This window comes from Suncus etruscus, chromosome 5 (assembly GCF_024139225.1).
Source record: "Suncus etruscus isolate mSunEtr1 chromosome 5, mSunEtr1.pri.cur, whole genome shotgun sequence".
NCBI classification, from domain to species: Eukaryota; Metazoa; Chordata; class Mammalia; order Eulipotyphla; family Soricidae; genus Suncus; species Suncus etruscus.
Window position 1 is genome coordinate 15,445,262 of NC_064852.1, and position 20,461 is coordinate 15,465,722.

The 20,461-nt window shown below is 53.3% G+C and overlaps 1 protein-coding gene across 6 annotated transcripts in view; it reads left to right on the forward strand.

The window, feature by feature from the left end:
- Positions 1 to 20,461, forward strand: part of LRSAM1 (leucine rich repeat and sterile alpha motif containing 1) — a 32,325-nt gene extending 11,864 nt beyond the window's left edge. For 2 of the 6 annotated variants that reach the window (XM_049774139.1, XM_049774140.1), the window contains 15 exons: positions 1,298 to 1,327; positions 1,640 to 1,762; positions 1,992 to 2,131; positions 3,335 to 3,379; positions 5,477 to 5,547; positions 8,104 to 8,203; positions 11,024 to 11,111; positions 12,005 to 12,079; positions 13,353 to 13,433; positions 14,399 to 14,494; positions 15,097 to 15,195; positions 16,536 to 16,667; positions 17,086 to 17,167; positions 19,101 to 19,243; positions 19,877 to 20,154. In XM_049774139.1, coding sequence (XP_049630096.1) covers positions 1,298 to 1,327; positions 1,640 to 1,762; positions 1,992 to 2,131; positions 3,335 to 3,379; positions 5,477 to 5,547; positions 8,104 to 8,203; positions 11,024 to 11,111; positions 12,005 to 12,079; positions 13,353 to 13,433; positions 14,399 to 14,494; positions 15,097 to 15,195; positions 16,536 to 16,667; positions 17,086 to 17,167; positions 19,101 to 19,243; positions 19,877 to 20,002 — 1,431 coding nt within the window. In that variant the 3' untranslated portion in view covers positions 20,003 to 20,154. Of the gene's footprint in view, positions 1 to 1,297; positions 1,328 to 1,639; positions 1,763 to 1,991; positions 2,132 to 3,334; positions 3,380 to 5,476; positions 5,548 to 8,103; positions 8,204 to 11,023; positions 11,112 to 12,004; positions 12,080 to 13,352; positions 13,434 to 14,398; positions 14,495 to 15,096; positions 15,196 to 16,535; positions 16,668 to 17,085; positions 17,168 to 19,100; positions 19,244 to 19,876; positions 20,155 to 20,195; positions 20,206 to 20,451 lie in introns of those variants that run through there. The other 4 variants (XR_007495905.1, XR_007495907.1, XR_007495906.1 and 1 more) reach the window with 4 other exon arrangements.

Genomic DNA, 20,461 nt, shown 5'->3' on the forward strand with positions numbered 1-20,461 from the left:
ATTTCGCTTACCGAATATTCGCAATAAAAAATCGCATTAGTAAGAAAAAAATCGCAAAAATCACATTAAACATTTGCATACCCCGAACGGAACTGCTCGGGGTATGCGAATGTTTAATGCGATTTTTTTTCCTTACTAATGCGATTTTTATTGCGATTATTCGGTAAGTGAATAATCGCAAATACTGCAATATTTGAAGGCTGGCCGCGGGCCACAAAATGTTGTACGGAGGGTCACAAATGGCCCGCGGGCCTCGAGTTTGAGACCCTTGGCTTATAGTGAAGTAAAGTCCTGTTACTGAGGGAGGAGAGAATCCTGGAGAAAAATGGTGCATGGCAAGTTGATCCGTGGTGTCTCAAGAGTGGAATGCACCAGCTGAGTCAAGCAGAATAGAGGGATGTGGGAGGTTCTAGGCTGGGGGTTTCCCCTCAGGGCCCTGAGTGCATGGGGCTTCTGAGTGCGTTGGACTTCTGTCCACTTCCAACTCCTGCTACTCACTCTGTCCAGGAAAGTTGGGGTGGTTTCTATTCCTGAAAGCTCTGTAACTCCTTTTTCTGATAAATCACCAGCAGGCTGACCCTGTTAAGAGCATTTTAAAGGAATGGCAGCAGAACACTGTCCCATTAGGGGAAAAAATTACAGGCTCAAGAATGCCCAATGGAACTTTTACAGAACAGAACAAATGGGCAGAGGACCCAGGAATCATTTCTCTTTGCTGGCATCTGGGAACGAAGATGGCCTGATGGCCCTGAGCTGGGGGCAAAAGCTGACAGTGTTTGTCAGAAATGTAAACAGATAGGCAGGGCCCAGCCTTCTCGGCACCCACAGCATGGCAAGAAGCTTCTGGAGAAATGGTGGCTGCAGTTTCCATGTGATAGGGAGACCAGGGAGGCCCTAAAGTAAGATATAAGGGGAACAGACTGAGGCAGAGGACCCTCCAGACCCCAAGGGAGAGCAGCTCTTGCCCTGTCATCTCTGGGTGGAGCCGTGAATAGGACACAGCAGGAGACAGGCTAGAGCATGATCCTATTATCTTTGGTGCAGGAAGAGACACCAGAGAGCAGGAATGGGGTGTGTGTGTTGGGGAGAAGAATGGTGACGGGGCATGTTGTACTTTTAGGGGGGTTCCTGCAACTCAACACCTGCCTGAAGCTACCAACAAGCCTGTGCATGGCTCAGACCTCATATCCCCCTTGTACCCTTGTTCTAGTAGTACTGGTGTTGGCAGGGAGGTCTGGTTGGGGATATTCAGCCAATAAGAACCCAGTGCCCTCTGACCTCTGTCCTCTGCCCCCAGAACAGGTTCTCTGACTACGAGAAGAAGAAGGTAAGGTTCTGCTTCTCGCTGCTCTCTCATCTCCTGAAAAAGCTAACCATTTCTAAAAGAATTGAGGAGACAAGTCCTTCTGGGTCAGGAAACCCTGGCCTCTTTGCCCACTGCCTCCCCAGATCCCTGCATGGCCACGGTGGGTGGAAAGGCTTGTCTACTCAACAGCAGAACAAAATAGGGACCTTGCCCATAGGAACCAGTTCTGATCTGGGCCAGGGTGGTCAGCCCCTGGCAGGGGGGCAGGGCAGGTAGGTCCAGCTTCCCAGCCCAGGTGCCTGTGGTCACCAGGCTCCACCATGTTTGTTCCAGGAGCAGAAGATGCTGCAGAAGCTGGAGTTTGAGCGGCACCTGGAGCTCGGGCAGCGCGAACACGCACAACTCCTTCTGCAGAGCCACAATCAGAAGGATGAGATCCTACAGACAGTCAAGGAGGTACAGCTGTGGCTAGGGATTCGGGGTGGGTGGTGGTGGCACCCCACTTCTGCTGAGTCAGAAGGAGGATGAGCAGAGAGTGAGCTGGACCTCTGGCATCGCCTACAACCAGGTGCAATGGATCCCAGAGTCCTCAGGAGAAGGATCTGGGCTATGGTCACTGGCAGGATGGGGGGATAAGTACCCAGACCCTGCTCGCCCCATCACACATGCCCCCACCCCTGCACAGGAGCAGTCACGGCTGGAGCAGGGCCTGAGTGAGCGCCAGCGCTATCTAGATGCCGAGCGCCAGCGACTGCAGGAGCAGCTCAAGCAGACAGAGTTGGACATCTCAGGCCGGATCCAGAGGCTCCTGCAGGAGAACCAGAGGTCAGGCTGCTAAGGCAGCCCTGGTGTGGGGATGAGGGGCACCTCCTGGCTCTACATTACCCAAGTCCATCCTCAGGGCCCCGTCTGTCATGGCCACTGGCAACCCCTGACAAGACCACCACCAGGCTGGCTACATCGGGCTGTCTTTAGGGTGTCTCTCAGCTTACCCAAGGACAGAGAGGACCAAGCCGTTAGTTAGAATCGCCTCCTGGGGCTGGAGCGATAGCACAGCTGGGAGGGCATGTGCTTTGCATGTAGCCAGCCCAGGTTTGATCCCTGACATCCCATATGTATCCCCTTGAGCCTGCCAGGAGTAACCCCTGAGTACCACCAGATGTGGCCCAAGACACACCCCCCAAAAAAGAATCACCTCTTCTTTCTTTGGGTTCCAAAGCCTCCTGTAACTAGCTAGGCCACTCTCCCACCCTGAGTGAGAACTGCCAACTTCCTGGGCTCCCTGGTCAGGACTTGAGAAACAGCCTTTTTTTTTTTTTTTTTTTTTTTTTTGGTTTATGGGTCACACTCAGCAGTGCACAGGGGTTACTCCTAGCTCGCACCATATGGGATGCTGGGGATAGAACCCAGTCCATCCCTGTTGACCCCGTGCAAGGCGAATGTCCTTCTGCTTTGCTATTTCTCTGGCCCAAGAAACAGCCATAACATCACTCCTAGCACTCCTTCCTACACCCCCCTGTCACGTGCTCCCTGATATGCAGCAACAACATGACTCCAAGCCCCCTTGTACACTCTCACTGCCCAGGGGAGCCAGGATGCCTCACATGCTGGGTGCTTCTTGTTTTAGAGGTGACGGTCAGCGCCAAGCAATGCTCAAGGAGGTTGGGGCGACTCCCAGCGATAAAAGGCCACTGGGCCTCTCAGTTCAGTGCTGGGACCCTGTGACACAGTGCCGCTCTAACTATTGTGGTGTTTCGCTGCAGGAGGGGTCATGTGATGACCTTGGGTCTGTTAGTGTGCTGGACACACACCCCTAACTCCTGGATGTCCCTGGCCCCTGTTGTGTGCCTCTTATTTTCCAGTTCACTCACCCACAAACTGGGCCATCCCCCCACCCTAGCCCATGTTCCTGCTTCCCTGGTGAGGAAAGGCACTCAGGCCTCCCCACAGAGAAGGGGCCATGTCAGTTCTGTTGGGATTTGGCCTGCTGCTGACCAGCGCACCTACCTTCTCCACTTTCCTCCCCAGGCAAAAGAAAAGCTCTGAGATTCTGAAGTCATTGGAAAACGAAAGGTAAGTCTCCTTCCTGTTCTAGTGCTTTCTGGGCACTTCCTAAGGAGTGTGGGACTTGCTGGAGGGAAAACTTAGAATTCTCAGATCCTGAGTCAGAAGGTTTTCCTGAGGCTATAGGGAGCAGCTCGTTCCCACTCAAGGGATGTTTAATCAAGAAGAACCACTGCCTTCAAGTTTGTTACAATCCCTGCCCACTCCTCAGACAAATTCAGAGCCCCGAAGCCTGTTTGTGGTATCAGAAGTTAGGGGAGGGGGGGCTGGAGCTATAGTACAGCGGGGACTGCTCTTGCCTTGCATACAACAGACCACGGTTAGATCCTTGACATCCCCTGAGCTGATCAGGAGTAATTCTTGAGCTCAGAGCCAAGAGTAACCCCTGAGCACAGCCAAGTGTGGCCCCAAAACAAATAAACAAAACCAAAAACAGATTAGGGGACTTTGGTGAGAGGGCTCTGAGGGCCAGGTCTCCAGACACTGTCGGAAGTGATCCCTGAGCACTGAGTTGGGAGTAGCCCCAGGTATAAGCCCCCAAAACTAGCCCTAAATAAAGAAAAGCCACATTTCTAGAGAAAGAGAAAAAAAAAGCCAGTTTCAGGTACTGGACGTGACTGAGGCCATGGGTGAGCAAAAGGCCCAAGAAGGCTTGAAGAGGTAGCAGGTGAGAAGGCTGCACTTTGGGCTTTTCTTCCCTGAACTGTTTCCCCTTTGATATCCCCACATTGGGACAGTCCTTCGCTAGACATAGGACAGATGTGGGTACAGATGCCAACCTCTTGGCTCTCAGGATCTCAGAACAGCAGTTCCATCCCCTATCCTACAGACCTTCCCATTCCCCAGTTCTCCCTTCTAGGCTCCAGCCAAGGGGACTGTGGTCAGTGGCAATATGAGGTCCCCACCTCCTGGCCATCTACACAGAGTTCGTGCTAGGCCTGGCCCCAACTCATGGCTTTACTTTTCTTTCCTGAGCACCTGTGCTTTGAGCAAGGGCCAGACACTCACACAGATCTCACCAATCCCAGACTGTCAGGCCTCAAAAGGGCACATGGGAAGTGCACATACAGTTACCTTCCTGTCCGTCTCACTCTCTGGGCAGCACTGCCAGGTCTTAGAAGGTGGCTGGCCCTGATGTGATGACATCACAGGTTTCCATGCCTCCTGCTCCTGTGCAGTACATAGTCTCCAGGGAGGGCCGGCTGCTGGAGACTTAATGTGACTTATATGATCCTTTCATGCACCTGCCCAGATGTAGATTTTTTTTTTTTTTTTTGGTTTTTGGGCCACACCCAGCGGTGCTCAGGGGTTACTCCTGGCTGTCTGCTCAGAAATAGCTCCTGGCAGGCACGGGGGACCATATGGGACACCGGGATTGGAACCAACCAACTTTGGTCCTGGATCGGCTGCTTGCAAGGCAAATGCCGCTGTGCTATCTCTCCGGGCCCAGATGTAGATTTTTTTTAACTTTTATTTATTTATTAGTTTTGGGGCCATACCTAGTAGTGCTCAGGGGTTACTCCTGGCTCTACACTCAGAAATTGCCCCCTGGCAGACTGGGGGACCATATGGGATATCAGAGATTGAACCGGGTCCCTCCCAGGTCGGCCACATGCAAGGCAAATGCCCTACTGCTCTGCTATCTCTCTGGCTCCCTGGATATATATTTAAACGTAGACAAACATCACAAAGATGGATGGCCATTGATTGGGCTCCCCCACCCCAACCCCCCTATTATCCTCTCAGCATCCTGGCAGTGTACTTGGGTCCATTTCTCTGCTGCTGATTTTCCAGCCTCTTGACTCAGCCACTCTGAAAGATGGAAAAACTTCGCCTGTCTTGAGTCATATCAGAGAGTGCAGGCTCCTCCTAGGCATTTATTGAGCACTGGTGCTTAAGCATCAGCAAATTGTCTGCTTGCTTCTATCCCCATTTTTCCCAGAGAAGTTAAACAGCAAAGATAAATCTTTACTGGGCTACTGGAAATGTCTCTGTGGGTACATCAGAGAGGACTTCCTGAAGGCAGTGGTGCTCAGTGGCCAGTGTTGGCAGTTGGCAGTATTCACTATTTGCTGGGTGAAGGAAGGGCTATTATTTTTTTTCTAGAATAAGAATGGAACAGCTAATGGCTATAACCCAGGAAGAGACGGAGAATCTGCGGCGTCGAGAGATTGCCTGTGAGTCTGGGTGTGGGGCCGGGACAAGATGGGAGCTCCAGGAGAGGGGAGCTCAGCTGTCTGAGGGGTGGGCGAACAGCCATCTCTGGCCATCCTGCTGATATCAGGCGTTTCCCCCACAAAGGCAGGAAATGAGGACTTGATTTATTTTGGGCCACATCCAATGGTGCTCAGGGCTTACTCCTGCCAGGGAGTTGAGGACCCTATGGGGTGCTGGGGGTCAAACCTGGGTTAGCTATGTGCAAAGCAATTACCCTTACTTACTATCACTCCAGTTCTACAACTATTATTTAAAAAAAAAAAGCCTGTGGGTTATTACCTTTTGCCTTTTTGCTATTTTAAGTGCAAGGTTGTTTTGTTTTGTTTTGTTTTGTTTTGATTTTTGGGCCACACCCGGTAATGCTCAGGGGTTACTCCTGGCTATGTGCACAGAAGTTGCTCCTGGCTTGGGGGACCATATGGGACACCGGGGGATCGAACCACGGTCCGTCCAAGGCTAGCGCAGGCAAGGCAGGCACCTTACCTTTAGCGCCACCGCCCAGCCCCCAAGGTTTTTTTTTGTTTTGTTTTTTTTTTTTGTTTGTTTGGGGGCTGTACCCAGCTCTGGCTTTACTCCTGGCTCTGCACTCAGAAATCACTCCTGGCAGGCTCAAGAGACCAGATGGGATGCCAAGATTCAAATCGGGGTCCATCCTGTGTTGGCTGCATGCAAGGCAAACGCCTTACTGCTGTGCTATCACTCTGGCCCCAAGGCAGGGTTTTTTTTGTGTTTTTTGTTTTTTGTTTTTTTTTTTTTAGAAATAATTGCTGTTATCAGTGAGAGTTTCCTCTCAATTCGATTAATAGCCAAGAAGGTGGCCAGTGGCTTGTGTTTTATCTGAACAAACTGATGTGGACAAGCCTGGGAAAAAAATGGGAAGAACTCAACCTCAGGCCTGGCCCATATGTATATGGAGAATGAGCCAGGAGTAACCCCTGAGCACCACCAGGTGTGACCCAAAAACAAAAACAAAAACAAAATCCTGCCTTAAAGTGCCTGAGCGGGCAGGCTTCTAGGTCTGGCCCCAGGCTTCTTAGGAAAATGCACTTCCAGTTTTAAAGTCATCGGGAGTTTGGAAAGATGAAAGCGGGAGTCTGCCAACCTGCAGCCCAGGGCTGACCTGTTTTCCTTTCTGTGCCACTGGATTCCAGGCTGGGAACTGAATCCAGGTTGGCTGCATACACTGTGTAGGCTCCAGAACCTTATTTTAATTTTTTAAAGTTCACAAATATGTATAAGTCATTGACAATTACAAATTAAATCTATTGAAGAATATAATTTAAAACCTAGTGATGGAGGGTCAGAGTGATGGCACAGCAGGGAGGGCCTTTGCCTTGCATATAGCCGACCAGGTTTGAATCCCTGTCATCCCATATGGTCCCCCAGCACTGCCTGGAGTGATTCCTATTTTTTTTGGTTTTTGAGTCACACCCGGCAGTGCTCAGGGGTTGCTCCTGGCTCTATGCTCAGAAATCACCCCCAGCAGGCACAGGGGACCATTTGGGATGCCGGGATTTGAACCAATGACCTTCTGCATGAAAGGCAAATGCCTTACCTCCATGCTATCTCTCCGGTCCCCAGGAGTGATTCTTTTTTTTTTTTTTTTTTTTGGTTTTTGGGCCACACCTGGCAGTGCTCAGGGGTTACTCCTGGCTGTCTGCTCAGAAATAGCTCCTGGCAGGCACAGGGGACCATATGGGACACCGGGATTCGAACCAACCACCTTTGGTCCTGGATCGGCTGCTTGCAAGGCAAACGCCGCTGAGCTATCTCTCCGGGCCCAAAAAATTTTTTTTTTGTTTTTTGTTTTTCGGGCCACACCCGTTTGATGCTCAGGGGTTACTCCTGGCTAAGTGCTCAGAAATTGCCCCTGGTTTGGGGGGACCATATGGGACACCGGGGGATCGAACCACGGTCCTTCCTTGGCTAGCGCTTGCAAGGCAGACACCTTACTTCTAGCGCCACCTCGCTGGCCCCGCCCAGGAGTGATTCTTGAGCACAGAACCAGAAGTAACCCCTGAGAAGCATTGGGCATGGCCACAAAACAAAAAGAAAGATTGTTTAATGGCCAAAGAAATAGTACAGCAAGTAAGACACTTGCCATATAAGTGGCCAGCCCAGGTTCCATCACTAGCATCGCATATGGCTCCTGAGTACTTGCTGGGTGTGGCCCAAAAATCAAAAAGAAAAAAATTATAAAGAGTGGGGTTGGAGAGATATCATAGCAGTAGGGCCTTTGCCTTGCATGCAGCCAACTTAGGATGGATGGTGGTTCGAATCCCAGCATCCCATATGGTTCCCCCCCCCCCCATGCCTGCCAGGAGCGATTTCTGAGAGCAGAGCTAGGAGTAACCTTTGGGCACCACTGGGTGTGATCCCAAAACCAAAAATAAAAGATGTTCAAGGGGCAACTGTCTAGGGGTGAGCAGGCATGAGATTCCTACGATCTCTTAAGTGGATAAGTGGGGTGTGAGGGTCCCAGGACCACTGGCATCTCAGTGCCTCTCTTTCCCCAGCGGCCATGCAGCAAATGTTGACTGAGAGCTGCAAGAACCAGCTCATCCAGATGGCCTATGAGTCTCAGAGGCAGAGCTTGGTGCAGCAGGCCTGTTCCAGGTAAGGTAAGGAAAAGGTGTCCAAAGTATGGGAATGGGTGGGGCACTGGCTAGAGTCCCCTGTACTATTGCTCCAGACACTCATTTTAATTTCACACGGCTTTGTGATATCACACATGGGCTTTTTGATTTCACAGTATTCTGTGTATGTTTCCATGAACTGTGGTGATTCGACACGGAGACTCTGATTTCACACATGAACACTATGATTTTATACTGTAATACCACACACGGGCTCTGTGATTCAACACAAAGACTATGAATCCACCCACGGACTCTGTCGTTTCACACATATACTCTATGATTTTGTACACGGACTCTGTGATGCTACAAACCAGCTCTGTGATTCGACACAGAGGTTTTGTGAACAGCGCTTTGCTGCCATACATGGACTTTATGACGGACTCTGAACTCTCACACAGATTCTGTGAATCCACGTATTGACTATTTAATTTCACACATGGACTTTATGTTTTAACATGAACTCTGTGTTACCACACATGGACTTTTTTGTGTTTTTTTTGTCTTGTTTTGTTTTGTTTTTTGGGCCACACCCGGCGGTGCTCAGGGGTTACTCCTGCCTGTCTGCTCAGAAATAGCTCCTGGCAGGCACGGGGGACCATATGGGACACCGGGATTCGAACCAACCACCTTTGGTCCTGGATCAGCTGCTTGCAAAGCAAACGAAGCTGTGCTATCTCTCTGGGCCCTTGTTTTGTTTTTGTTTTGGGGCCACACCTGTTGATGCTCAGGGGTTACTCTTGGCTATGCGCTCAGAAATCGCTCCTGGCTTGGGGGGACCCTATGGGACGCCGGGGGGATCGAACCATGGTCTGTCCTAGGCTAGCGCTTGCAAGGCAGACAGACGCCTTACCTCTAGCGCCACCGCTCCAGCCCCCACACATGGACTTTTATTCCATACACAGACTCTGTGATTCCATACAAGGTCTGTGTAGTTCTACACACTGGCTCTGATTTCACACATGTTTTCTGGGATCCCACACAGGGGCTCTTTGATTTCATGCACAGGCTCTGATTCCACAAATTAATTCTGTGATCCCACATGTAGACTCTAAGATTCCATACGAGAACTCTATGAATCTACCTATGAACTCTGTGATTTCACACATGTTTTCAATGATTAAACACATGGGCTCTGTCATACCACATATGGGCACTCCTGGCAGGCTCGGGGGACCATATGGGATGTCGGGATTCAAACCACCGTCCTTCTGCAATCAAGGCAAACGTACTACCTCCATGCTATCTCTCTGGCCCCGACACATATGGACTCTCATTCCACAGACAGACTCTGTAATTCTACACATGGGCTCTATTCACAAATGGATTCTATGATTCCGCATGCAGGCTCTTGATATCTCTCAATGTTCCTTGATTCTCTCCAGGCACTCCTAGTCTCACTCCATTTTACTTCACTGAGAGATTGGTGGAGCCCCAGAAGATACCTTAGCAGGATCCCTTTCTGAGGGCCTGTCAGCCTGGGAGCCCTGGAGTGGACAGTCATGGGGTTGCTTCCCACTGGTTGTTGGGATCTGGCTATCAAACTCAAGGCTCCATAGTTTTTTCTGTGGCAGGAGACACGTTGGTCATTCAGCACCTTTGAGAAAAGCTCTGTCGATACTCAAGCAGTGGTCCTCAAACTATGGCCCGCGGGCCACATATTGTATTTGTATCTGTTTTGTTTCTTCATTGCAAAATAAGATATATGCAGTGTGTATAAGAATTCGTTCTTGGGCCCGGAGAGATAGCACAGCGGCATTTGCCTTGCAAGCAGCCGATCCAGGACCAAAGGTGGTTGGTTCGAATCCCGGTGTCCCATATGGTCCCCCGTGCCTGCCAGGAGCTATTTCTGAGCAGACAGCCAGGAGTAACCCCTGAGCACTGCCAGGTATGGCCCAAAAACCAAAAAAAAAAAAAAAGAATTCGTTCTTAAGTTTTGTTTTTACTTTAGTCAGACCCTCCAATGGTCTGAGTGACAGTGAACTGGCCCCCTGTTTAAAAAGTTTGAGGACCCCTGCTCAAGAGCTACATGGCTATTGGGGTTCCACCCTATCTCCTCTGTGCATCTCCCCTTTCATCTGAGTGGCCTGTCCCAGTGCCAGCCTCACCTGAGTCCCCACAGAGGCAGCAAGTCCCCTTACTTTTCAGGTGGTGTGGCCTAATCCCAGGGAAGGCAAGCTTGAAGACAGATAGACCTAAACTTGATTCTCTTCTCCTTAGTAAAGGTGAAATCTGGGCTTTTCTGGGCCTTGATTTTCTCATTAGAGGAAAAGGGCCAGATGCCAGCCACTGCCAGACAGTTGCACTGCTTTAGGCAGATCATGACACAGGGCTTGCCCCAGAGGATGCCAGGAAGTACAGGGTTCCCTTACTCAGGAAACAAACTTAGAACCCTTGGAACCACAAGATTGAGCCACTCTCTGGACTTGTGCTTGCCATTTTTTTTTTGTTCCTGGGGTCCCAGTGCAGCCCCTGATTGCAGGCAGGTATGCAGACAGGGGGCCGCAGACCTCAGCTTAGGGAAAGTTGCTTTCTTGGGGTTCAAAAGACCAGCAGCAGAGGCACCATGGGGTTCCAGAACTGGGGTGATAGCAGGACCTGACTCAGCGGTCTCTTCCTGGTCCGAGATACACAGACCCTGTCATGTTTTTTCAGGGCCCTGGGGTACATTTGGTACATCTCTGTTCTGCCAAGGACATGCCCCTAATTTTCACTGTTAGGGAAACTTAACCCCTCCAATCTGGGGTTTCCTGGCCCTGAGCAGGTGTCCTGGGAGGGAATGACCTCATGTCTCCTGCAGCATGGCTGAAATGGACCAGCGGTTCCAGCAGATTCTGTCATGGCAGCAGATGGACCAGAACAAAGCGATCAGCCAGATCCTGCAGGAGGTGAGCCATGTGGAATCGGGTGCCAGAGCTGGGATGCAGGGTGTCAGACTCTTCACAGACCCCCATGATGGGGAAACCAAAAGACCTGGGGTACCTGGTGAGGCTGGACTTGTCTGCACCCTGAGGATGTGGGGTAGGAGAGGCATGCTGGGAGGTGGGTTTCTGGAAGATCCTGTCTTCCCTAGTGGTTCCACCTTCCACCTTGTGTGAGACCCCATCATTAGGCACTGATGGGTCACAGGGTAGTAATTATACTGCTATATGAACCCACAGGAGACCCCCAAATCTCCATAGCCCCTTCACATCTTCGCTGCCACTGTCACCCACCTTCCCTCCGAGCAGTGTAGGGTGTTATATGGTTGGTGCCGAGAGACTGGGGTGCAGGAGGTGGGGAAAGAACTTCGTTCTCTACCTCGTCCCCTGGTTCTGCCTTTGCTTTCCTCAAGACCCTGTCCCTGCCTTGTCCCTACTTGCTCCCGTCACTTCCTGTGTCTGACTTGCTCGATGCCCTCCTCCCTAATCCCATCTTCTTAGTTCTGACTCTGTCTCCAGAGCCGTGCATGTGTTTTGCCCCATGTCTGCCTAGGCATGTGAGGAAGACACTTTCTCAGAGACTTTTGGTCTGGACTTCTGGTCTTTGAGCTGCCTTGGCATAGAGAGGCCAGACAGGAAGTCTGGGGTCTCTGCACACTCACAATCACACATGCATATAAGCATACAAACATGCAAGCATGTACACATAGGCACACATGCACAGATATACACACACACAGGCATGATGTGAGCCCTGGGCTAGTGTCCCCCGCAGCCGTGTGTCTTCTCTCTGACACCTGGGAAGGCGCCCGGTGCTCCGCCTGCCAGGAGGAGGCGAGGCTGAGGCTGTCTTGTTGCAGAGTGCCATGCAGAGGGCTGCCTTCGAGGCACTGCAGGTGAAGAAGGACTTGGCCCACCGGCAAATCCGCCACCAGGTGAGTGCAGCTGGGAACCCAATGCTGCTAAAGGGAGTATGAGCATAGATGCAGGGCACTGGGCAGGCCCTCGAGGGTGTCCAAGTTTGTCCCCTGTGCCTGGTAGGACACTGCTATGCTAAGGGAGTTCAGAGAGGTGCATGGGTGGGCCTGATGCTCACCCAGGAGTGGCTGCTTCCTGGAGAAGGATGCCCAGTCCCACTGCTGTCCCTGCACCCCTCAACCACCCAGGTAGTGGGGTGTGTCCTGTGGTGGGAGTTGCACCTGTTGAGGGTTGCTCAGCTCTTGGGCTCTGGGGACGCTTAGTACATCCTTCTCAGCACACTTTGAATTTCCCTTTTATTTATTTATCTATCTATTTATTTATTTATATTTTTTGCATGTTTTCTCTTCCTTTGGACTCTTCCTTCCTTTTTCTTTTTTTTGGCCAAACCAACATACCTTTAATTTCCTCTTTCATTTGATACCACATGGCTGGACATGAAGTCATTCCTCTGACCAGGGGTAGAAGTTGTCCTAGGAACTTAGGGACAAGGTCGTAGGCCCCAGGCACTGGGAAGAGAACTCATGGCTGCCATGGGGCTCAACTCCTCAAGGCCCCTGAGAATGGGCATCTTCCCACCCCAATGATTTTTGACCCAGTGGTGTGGGTCCCTGGACCCGATCAAAATCTCTTTGGGAAAAGCTGACTGTCTGACTACTGCACCTTCAGCTTGTCTCTGCCTAACAGAACCTCTGTTTTCCTATCTGGAAAATGAATTAAAAGTAACTCCCGGGGCTAGAGCGATGGCGCAAGCAGTAAGGCATCTACCTTGTGCAAGCACTAGCCTAGGACAGACCACAGTTCAATCCCCCAGCTTCCCATATGGTCCTCCAAGCCAGGAGCAATTTCTGAGCACATAGCTAGGAGGAACCTCTGAGCATCATTTTGGGGTGTGCCCCCCCCAAAAAAAAGGCAAAAAAAAAAAAAAAAAGTACCTTCCAAGGTACAGACCTGGATAAGGAGGCAGAGTGCCCAGTGCCCAGAGCTCAGGAGCCTGGAGGAGCCACACTCTGCCTGCTGTGGTCCTGTCTACTCCCTTTTCCTTGGTACCCACCTGGCCTGTCCTGGCCAGTGTGTGGGGCTCTTCCTCCAGCTCCTCAGGGCCACAAGGCCACCCCCATGAGGCCTACCCCCAAAGAGGACTACCCCCAAAGAGAACAGAGTAGGCTTGAACCAAGACCAATGTGAATTAAAACAAAAACAAAAACACCTGTCTCATCTTCCATTTAGATTAAGTTAATAGAAACTGAGTTATTGCAGCTGACACAGCTGGAGTTAAAGAGGAAATCCCTGGACACAGAGACACTGCAGGTATGTAGGGCTCCCTGGCCAGTTCCTGGCAACACCCATCCATGCCCTGCATCCCGGGGCCAGCAGGCACAAAATAGCACAGCACAGGCAGGGCTCAGGTCAGGGCCCGCTGCTAGGGGAGGGTCAGAGGAAGGACGATTCATTGCCAGGGCTTGCCCCGTCTCCATCCATGCCTTTGCTTTATTGGACCAAGGTCACTGCGCGTCCAGTCTCGTGAAGCTTCTGTGGCACCAGCCCAGCTGGCTGCCATCCTCTGGGGACCTGGGGACATAGTTGTCCTGGAGCCCCAAGGATGTTGGAGAAAGGCCCTGCTGTGCTTTGCCCGATGGGGGGCTTCGGCCTAGTGTCCTACTCAGTGACCCCCACAGTATGCTGTGTGGTCCTGTAGGCTATACCTAGTGGCCACTCTGGGTTTTCTCTGGGCCTTAGTCTCCGCAAGTATACACAAGGGTTTGTGGGCATGGGTCCATCTGTCCTCCCAGGCCTCTGGCAGTGAGTGAGGGTGGGTGTGGACTGTGCCCACTAACCTCCACCTCTTCTCTCCCTCCGTAAAGTGAGGTGATTTTCCTGCATCCACACTAGCCAGCACATAGGCCTTAGCTGGCAGCAATGGCCTCAGGAGTCGGGCAGGCTCTTGGGAAAGGGGCTTGCACTGCTCTTTGAGCTGGTGGAGCTCCTTGGGTTCCAACGAGTAAGAGAGGAGGGAACCCCAGACGCAACTCCCACTTGTCCCCACCATCCGCATTTGCTTCCGGGTCAGATCTGAGGGCGCATCACCTCCTTTGTTTGCTGTTTCCATTCCACCTCCATCATCATGGGGAAGGGAGGAGAGAGAGGGAGTGCAGGGGGAAGGCCTGGATGCCTGGGCGGTTTGTGCCCCTGTTCTCCATCCAGGCCTGGATGGGAGATGGAGGGCAGCAGCATGGCGGGTGCGGAGGCGGCACTGGGGTGCTCTTGTGTTACAGGAGATGGTCTCAGAGCAGCGCTGGACCCTCAGCCGCCTGCTGCAGCAGCTGCTCAAGGAGAAGGAGCAGCGTGAGGAGGAGCTGCGAGCCATCCTTGTATGTTCATGTGTGTGTCAGCATGTGTGTGCATGCCTCCCTGTTGTGTGTGTGTGGGGGGGGGCAGGCCATCTTGGTGCCTGTGTGCGGGACGGACACTTGCCACTCCTGGACACAGCTGGTTTTATCCGGGGAGCCGAGAGTGGGACACACCCTAAGGACCAGGACGATGCCCCTCTAGAAAAGACCGTGGTGCCCAGGGCAGCCCTTCCCCAAACTTTACCAGGCTCCATCCCCGTGCTCTGGACTTGACTCTGGCACAGCCTTAGTGGGGCACAGTCCTGTTGGGGGGCAGGGGAACCGATTTTCTCCAGACTCTAGACTCAGCAGAGTGGGAAGGCTGAAGCTGGGCTCCAGTAGGAGAAGGATGCCCGAGTCCTGTGAATTCATGATGCACCAACTATCCGCCTCAGGCCAGGTTTTTCCGCTGTGCCACTGCTCTCAGCGCTGAGCCTGGGTAGGCTCTGCTGTGCTTCTGCATGCCAGGCACTGAGGCAGTCCCCTGCCCCCCCCCCACTTCAGCAAAGCACAGCCTTTGGTGGTCCACCAGAAAGGAGCCATGGGGCTAGGTCTTAGCTAATGGTGCCCCTCGATCCTGACAGATGGAGCTCGAAGCCAAAAGTGAAACCAAACAGGAAAATTACTGGCTGATCCAGTACCAGCGACTCCTGAACCAGAAGCCCTTGTCCCTGAGGCTGCAGGTGAGGCCAGGTGGTGCTCCCCACTCTGCTATGCCCTCCTTCCCACCCTCTGCCTACCGCTTTACCCACTCTGTGCAGCAGTCCTCAACATATATAGACTGGTGTCCCCTTTTCAGGAAACAAATTATTCAGCGCACCCCCAAATAGGCCTTCTCCCAGTGGCACTTAAAGCTATTGCCGCACCACGGTTGGCCCCAGAGCCCCTGGGGATGGCGCCACATACTTGGGAAGCTGCCCAAGTGGTGGAGACAGAGCTTTGGGGCAGGGCAGATGTGGCATCCCAGTTTATATTGGATGTTTTGAGCATACTTAGAAGTGCTCAGGACTTATTTCTGGCTCTGAGCTCAGGGATGTCACCTGGCAGGGGTTGGAGGGGGGGGGGGGGACTGTTTGTATGTGATGCTAGGCACCAACCAGCACCAGATAGACTATGAGCAAGACAAGCACCCTCCCCACTGTCCTATCACTCCCCCTTTTTAAATAGAGATGGAGGGGCAGATGGGACACACATTCTGCACCCAGAGCCCCAGTTCTAGCTGGCTCTGCATGTTTCTTAAAAACTGCTTAGAGTAGTCCCTGCCCCCAAATAGAAGTTAAATTGTGGGGCAGCGGGCCTGGAGAGATAGCACAGCTGTGTTTGCCTTGCAAGCAGCCGATCCAGGACCAAAGGTGGTTGGTTCGAATCCCGGTGTCCCATATGGTCCCCCGTGCCTGCCAGGAGCTATTTCTGAGCAGATAGCCAGGAATAACCCCTGAGCAACGCCGGGTGTGGCCCAAAAACAAAACAAAACAAAACAAAAATTTGTGGGGCACGAATGATAGCACAGTGGTAGAGTGTTTGCCTCACACACAGCCAACCTGGGACAGACCGAGGTTCGATTCCCGGCATCCAATATGGTCCCATAAGCCCGTAAATTCAGGAGCAATTTCTGAGCACAGAGCCAGGAGTAACCCCTGAACACTGCCGGGTGTGGCACCCCCCCCTCCCAAAAAACGTTGAATTGTTGCATCTGTATCCTTCTGGCACATCATACCCTTCAGGCATGGGCTCCTAGCCCCTCAGTCGCATCCCTGTCCTGGACAGCTACTCTGTGCTAGTGTTTGGACTGTCTCCTCAGCATTTTCTTTATAGAAGGACATCCCTAACTGTCAGCGGGGGGTTCTCTCCTCAACCTCACATGCCTTTGAGTAGGAAAGTCCCGAGAGTATCGCTTGTTTGAGGTCAAGTCCAGCAGTACTCGGGCTCATTCCCATGACCACAGGCTTCCTATGCTATCTCGGTGCGGTCTCTCTGGTCCCTGGAGAGCACCCCTTCACCTTCCTCCCCTCTTGTCTTGCAGGAGGAAGGCCTGGAGCGTGAGTTGGTGGCCCTCCTGGAGGAGCTGTCAGCCGAGCATTACCTGCCCCTCTTTGCCCACCACCGCCTCTCACTAGACCTGCTGAGCCGGATGAGCCCCGGAGACCTGGCCAAGGTGGGAGGCAGCGGCCATGAGGGGTTCCGGGAGCCTGTGCAGCTTCGGGTCCCCTGGCTCCTCTTGCTGCTTCTGATGTCATTGGCCACTAGCCAATGGCCTACCAGGCTTCTTAGTCACAAGACACCGTCCTCCCACACCCCCAGCCATCTCCCTGAACCCCTCCTGGGTGTGGACTGAATGTTGACAGACTAAGAAAACCTGGGGGTGGGTGGGGTCTTCCTTCCCCAGACAGGTCCCCATTCTGACTGGCCTGCTAGTGGCAGCTGTTCTGCAGACCTTGGGGTTAGGACACAGGGATTTCCAGGCCTGGGCTTCTCAGGGAAGCCTTCACCACACCATGGCTGGTAGACCTGTTGTCATCCTTTGGGGGCTCAGTCCCCCCCTCTGGTCCTCACTCGATGATGTTCTGGCACAGGTGGGCGTCTCTGAGGCTGGCCTTCAGCATGAGATCCTGCGGCGAGCCCGGGCCCTGCTGGATGCTGCCAGGGCTAAGCCAGGTAGGTTGCACCGCACCCCACAGAGGCCCTGAGGATGGGGGTGTCTGTGGGACTGCTCATTCTAACCCTGTTGCAAGCTGACTCCTAAGTGGGACCAACTGATCACAAAAACGGGGGAAAGGTTTCCTGGTAGAATGGGGTGGCCTGGGCCCGGAGAGATAGCACAGCAGCATTTGCCTTGCAAGCAGCCGATCCAGGACCAAAGGTGGTTGGTTTGAATCCTGGTGTCCCATATGGTCCCCGGTGCCTGCCAGGAGCTATTTCTGAGTAGACAGCCAGGAGTAACCCCTGAGCACCGCTGGGTGTGGCCCAAAAACCAAAAAAAAAAAAAAAAAAAGAATGGGGTGGCCTCCCAGTCCTGATGCCTTCTGAGGAGCTCACTCACTCTGTGGGCAGGGTGTGTGTGGGGCAGCTCCTGTGACACTCAGATATGGGGGCTGTGACTGATATGGGGGTCCTGTGAGCTTGTGCTGAGCATGAGTCAGGGGTCAGTCGCCTGCTATACACAGTGAATCAGCTGCGTCCGAGTGGGAGAGGGACCTGCAGGGTTTGGGGGTTGCATGTGGCTGACACACAACTTAAGCAGGTCTCATGTTGTAACAGCCTTTATGGAGATCCGGAAGTTCCTCTTAGAAACTTGTGCTAGCAACTCAAGGCACAGAGTAGAAGGAAAACCTGAGCTGCTCCAGGGCAGTGCTTGAGGTGCCATTGGTGCACCCACAGATACCATCTGCAGCACAGTACAGCAAGCCCCACGTTACACAGTGTGCCCTGCCTCACACTATGCCCCCATGTTACATTAAGTGCCATATTACACTGACATCTACATTGTACTGCACCCTACATTACATTGAGCCCCACATTATATTGTATCCCATATGACACTGTACCCCATTAGCAGGTTCAGGAGCCTCTGGGAACCTGTTTTGGTTATTTTGCTGCAGCTTCAGGGCTGGTTGACCCAAGGCATAGCAGCCGGCATTAATGTGGGGGCCCTGTAGAGGGAGGGAGGCCTCTTCTTCCTCCTGCTCCTCTGTCCCCTGTCCACAACCCCACACGTGGCCCTGCTGTGCCTTAGCTGGCAGGGAGTAACCGAGGGGCCCTCCATTCAGCCCACCACACACCCAGGCACCCAGTCTCCCATGTAGCTTCAGGCAAGTGCCTGGCCCATTTTTCTCTTGTCTAGAAGTGGGACACTGACCTGTATCGGACCTGGGACTCTGCTGGAAGCTGGGAGACTCAGCTCTAAAGAGTGTGGGCAGTGTAAGGGGTTAGAGGTAGGCACAGTTAGTAGGGTGACCCTCCCCTGGTCACTTGTTGCATTAAGTAATTAACAATGATGCTGGATGGAGGTGGATGGTGAAGGATGGAGGCCTTTGTTCTTAGGCCCCGGCCACGTGGCTTCATCCCCCATCAACCGGCGGGTCTGGGGTCCAGGAAAGCGACGGGTATTGAACTCACTCACAGGCAGGCATCAGGAAGTATCAGCTTTATTCATGCCCTATCCACCACATGTGTGTGGCCTATATCATAACCTTTCAAGCACAGCCATTCTTCGCTAGCCCTGCATCTTAACTCCTTTCAGCCATCTTCCCTTTCACCTCCATGCTGGCCAAAGACCAAAAGAGCAGAGACCCAAAAAGGGGCAAATCCCCTGGGTCAAAGGCCTTATCTACCTTTTCCAAGACCCCTCCCAGGAATGGGCAGGGCCTTGCAGGTAAGGTCAAGTTACCTAGGGAGAAAGGGTGGGGGATGAGGCTTCAGTCGCTCATGGTAAGGTTGGGGCTAGGTCACTGAAGAGAAAGGGTATGGAATGGGTCTCCCCCAGTCTAAAACCTGCACCTGCAGTGTGTCCATGGGGCAGCAGGCAAGGTGAGCCCTAGGGTTGTTTCCCTGGGGATAACCTGCTTGGTCCTTTTCTCTGTCCCCACAGAGCTGCTGAAAGCACCCAAGGTTGAGGCCCCTGAAGAGCCCCCCAATGCCCCTGAGGAGGCACCTGCATCTATAACGCCATCAGCGCCTCCACAGGAACTGGAGGTGTCCACCTCAGAGTGTGTGGTGTGTCTGGAACGGGAGGTGAGTTAGGGGCCTGAGCAGCCCCTGTCTGACAGGCCTGTACCTCAAGTCCCCCAAACAGCTGGTCTCCCTGGGCTGCTGCTTCTAGGTGGGTATGTTATGCTCAGGGAGCTGCATGGAAATGACCAGAAAGGCCTCAGCCCCCAGGGGCAGTGCCTATTAATGCATTTTGCGACTCTTATACTTGTTAAAGCAGGGTGCTTGCCTTGCAGCCTTCTCCTGGCTCCGCCCTCGACTCCTGGTTATAAAATTGCCCCCTTGGCCCTGCTGGACGGCTCCAGGGGAAGTGCCCGCTTCTTTGTCCGACACTGGCCAGACCCAGATCTGGGGACACACACACCCCTCATACCATCCCCTCATTCACGTCTTCAGGGAGCCACGAGGCTGGGCCGACAATCAGGAGCATTCTGATGGCGGATCGCCCTGGGGAGGGGAGCAGACGGGCTTCGGGAGTGGGAGGCAGATGCCAGGCACCTAAGATTGTGGGCATCAGTCCCTCTGTGGTCCACTTGGGCGAGGGGACACCATCTAGGCCAGTACAGAGCAGGGGTCCAGGACCAGGACTTGGGGTGGGAGGGCTGTCAGCACCCTGGAAGAGGGACCCCAGGCTGACGTTGCCTCTCTGGCCTGCAGGCCCAAATGATCTTCCTCAACTGCGGCCACGTGTGCTGCTGTCAGCAGTGCAGCCCGCCTCTGCGCACCTGCCCGCTGTGCCGCCAGGACATCGCCCAGCGCCTGCGCATCTACCACAGCGGCTGACCACGGCCACGCCCCCAGCCCGGCCACAGCGCTTCTACACTGGACACGGAGCCGGCCCCTGACTCCGCCCCTAGCGCTGCCCATAAAAGAGCCTGCTCATCTACATGGGGGCAGAGTCTGCGCCTGACTCCGCCCTCGACTCCACCCCTCGTGCTGCTACTGGCTCGTCGTTCGGCTGGGGTGGAGCTTGAGCCTGACTCCGCCCTCGACTCCACCCCTGGCACCACTGTGTAGCCCTGTCATTCTAAGCTTGCTCATTTACATGGGGTGTGGCCTTCTGACTCCGCCCTCGACCCCGCCCCTAACGCTGTGCATAGCCTTCATTCAGAGCCTGCTCATTTACATGGGGCGGAGTCTGCACCTGGCCCCGCCCCTAGCGCTGCACGTAGCCCCGGCATTAGGAGCCTGCTCATCTGCATGGGGGCGGAGCCTTCGCCTGGCCCCGCCCTCGACTCCGCC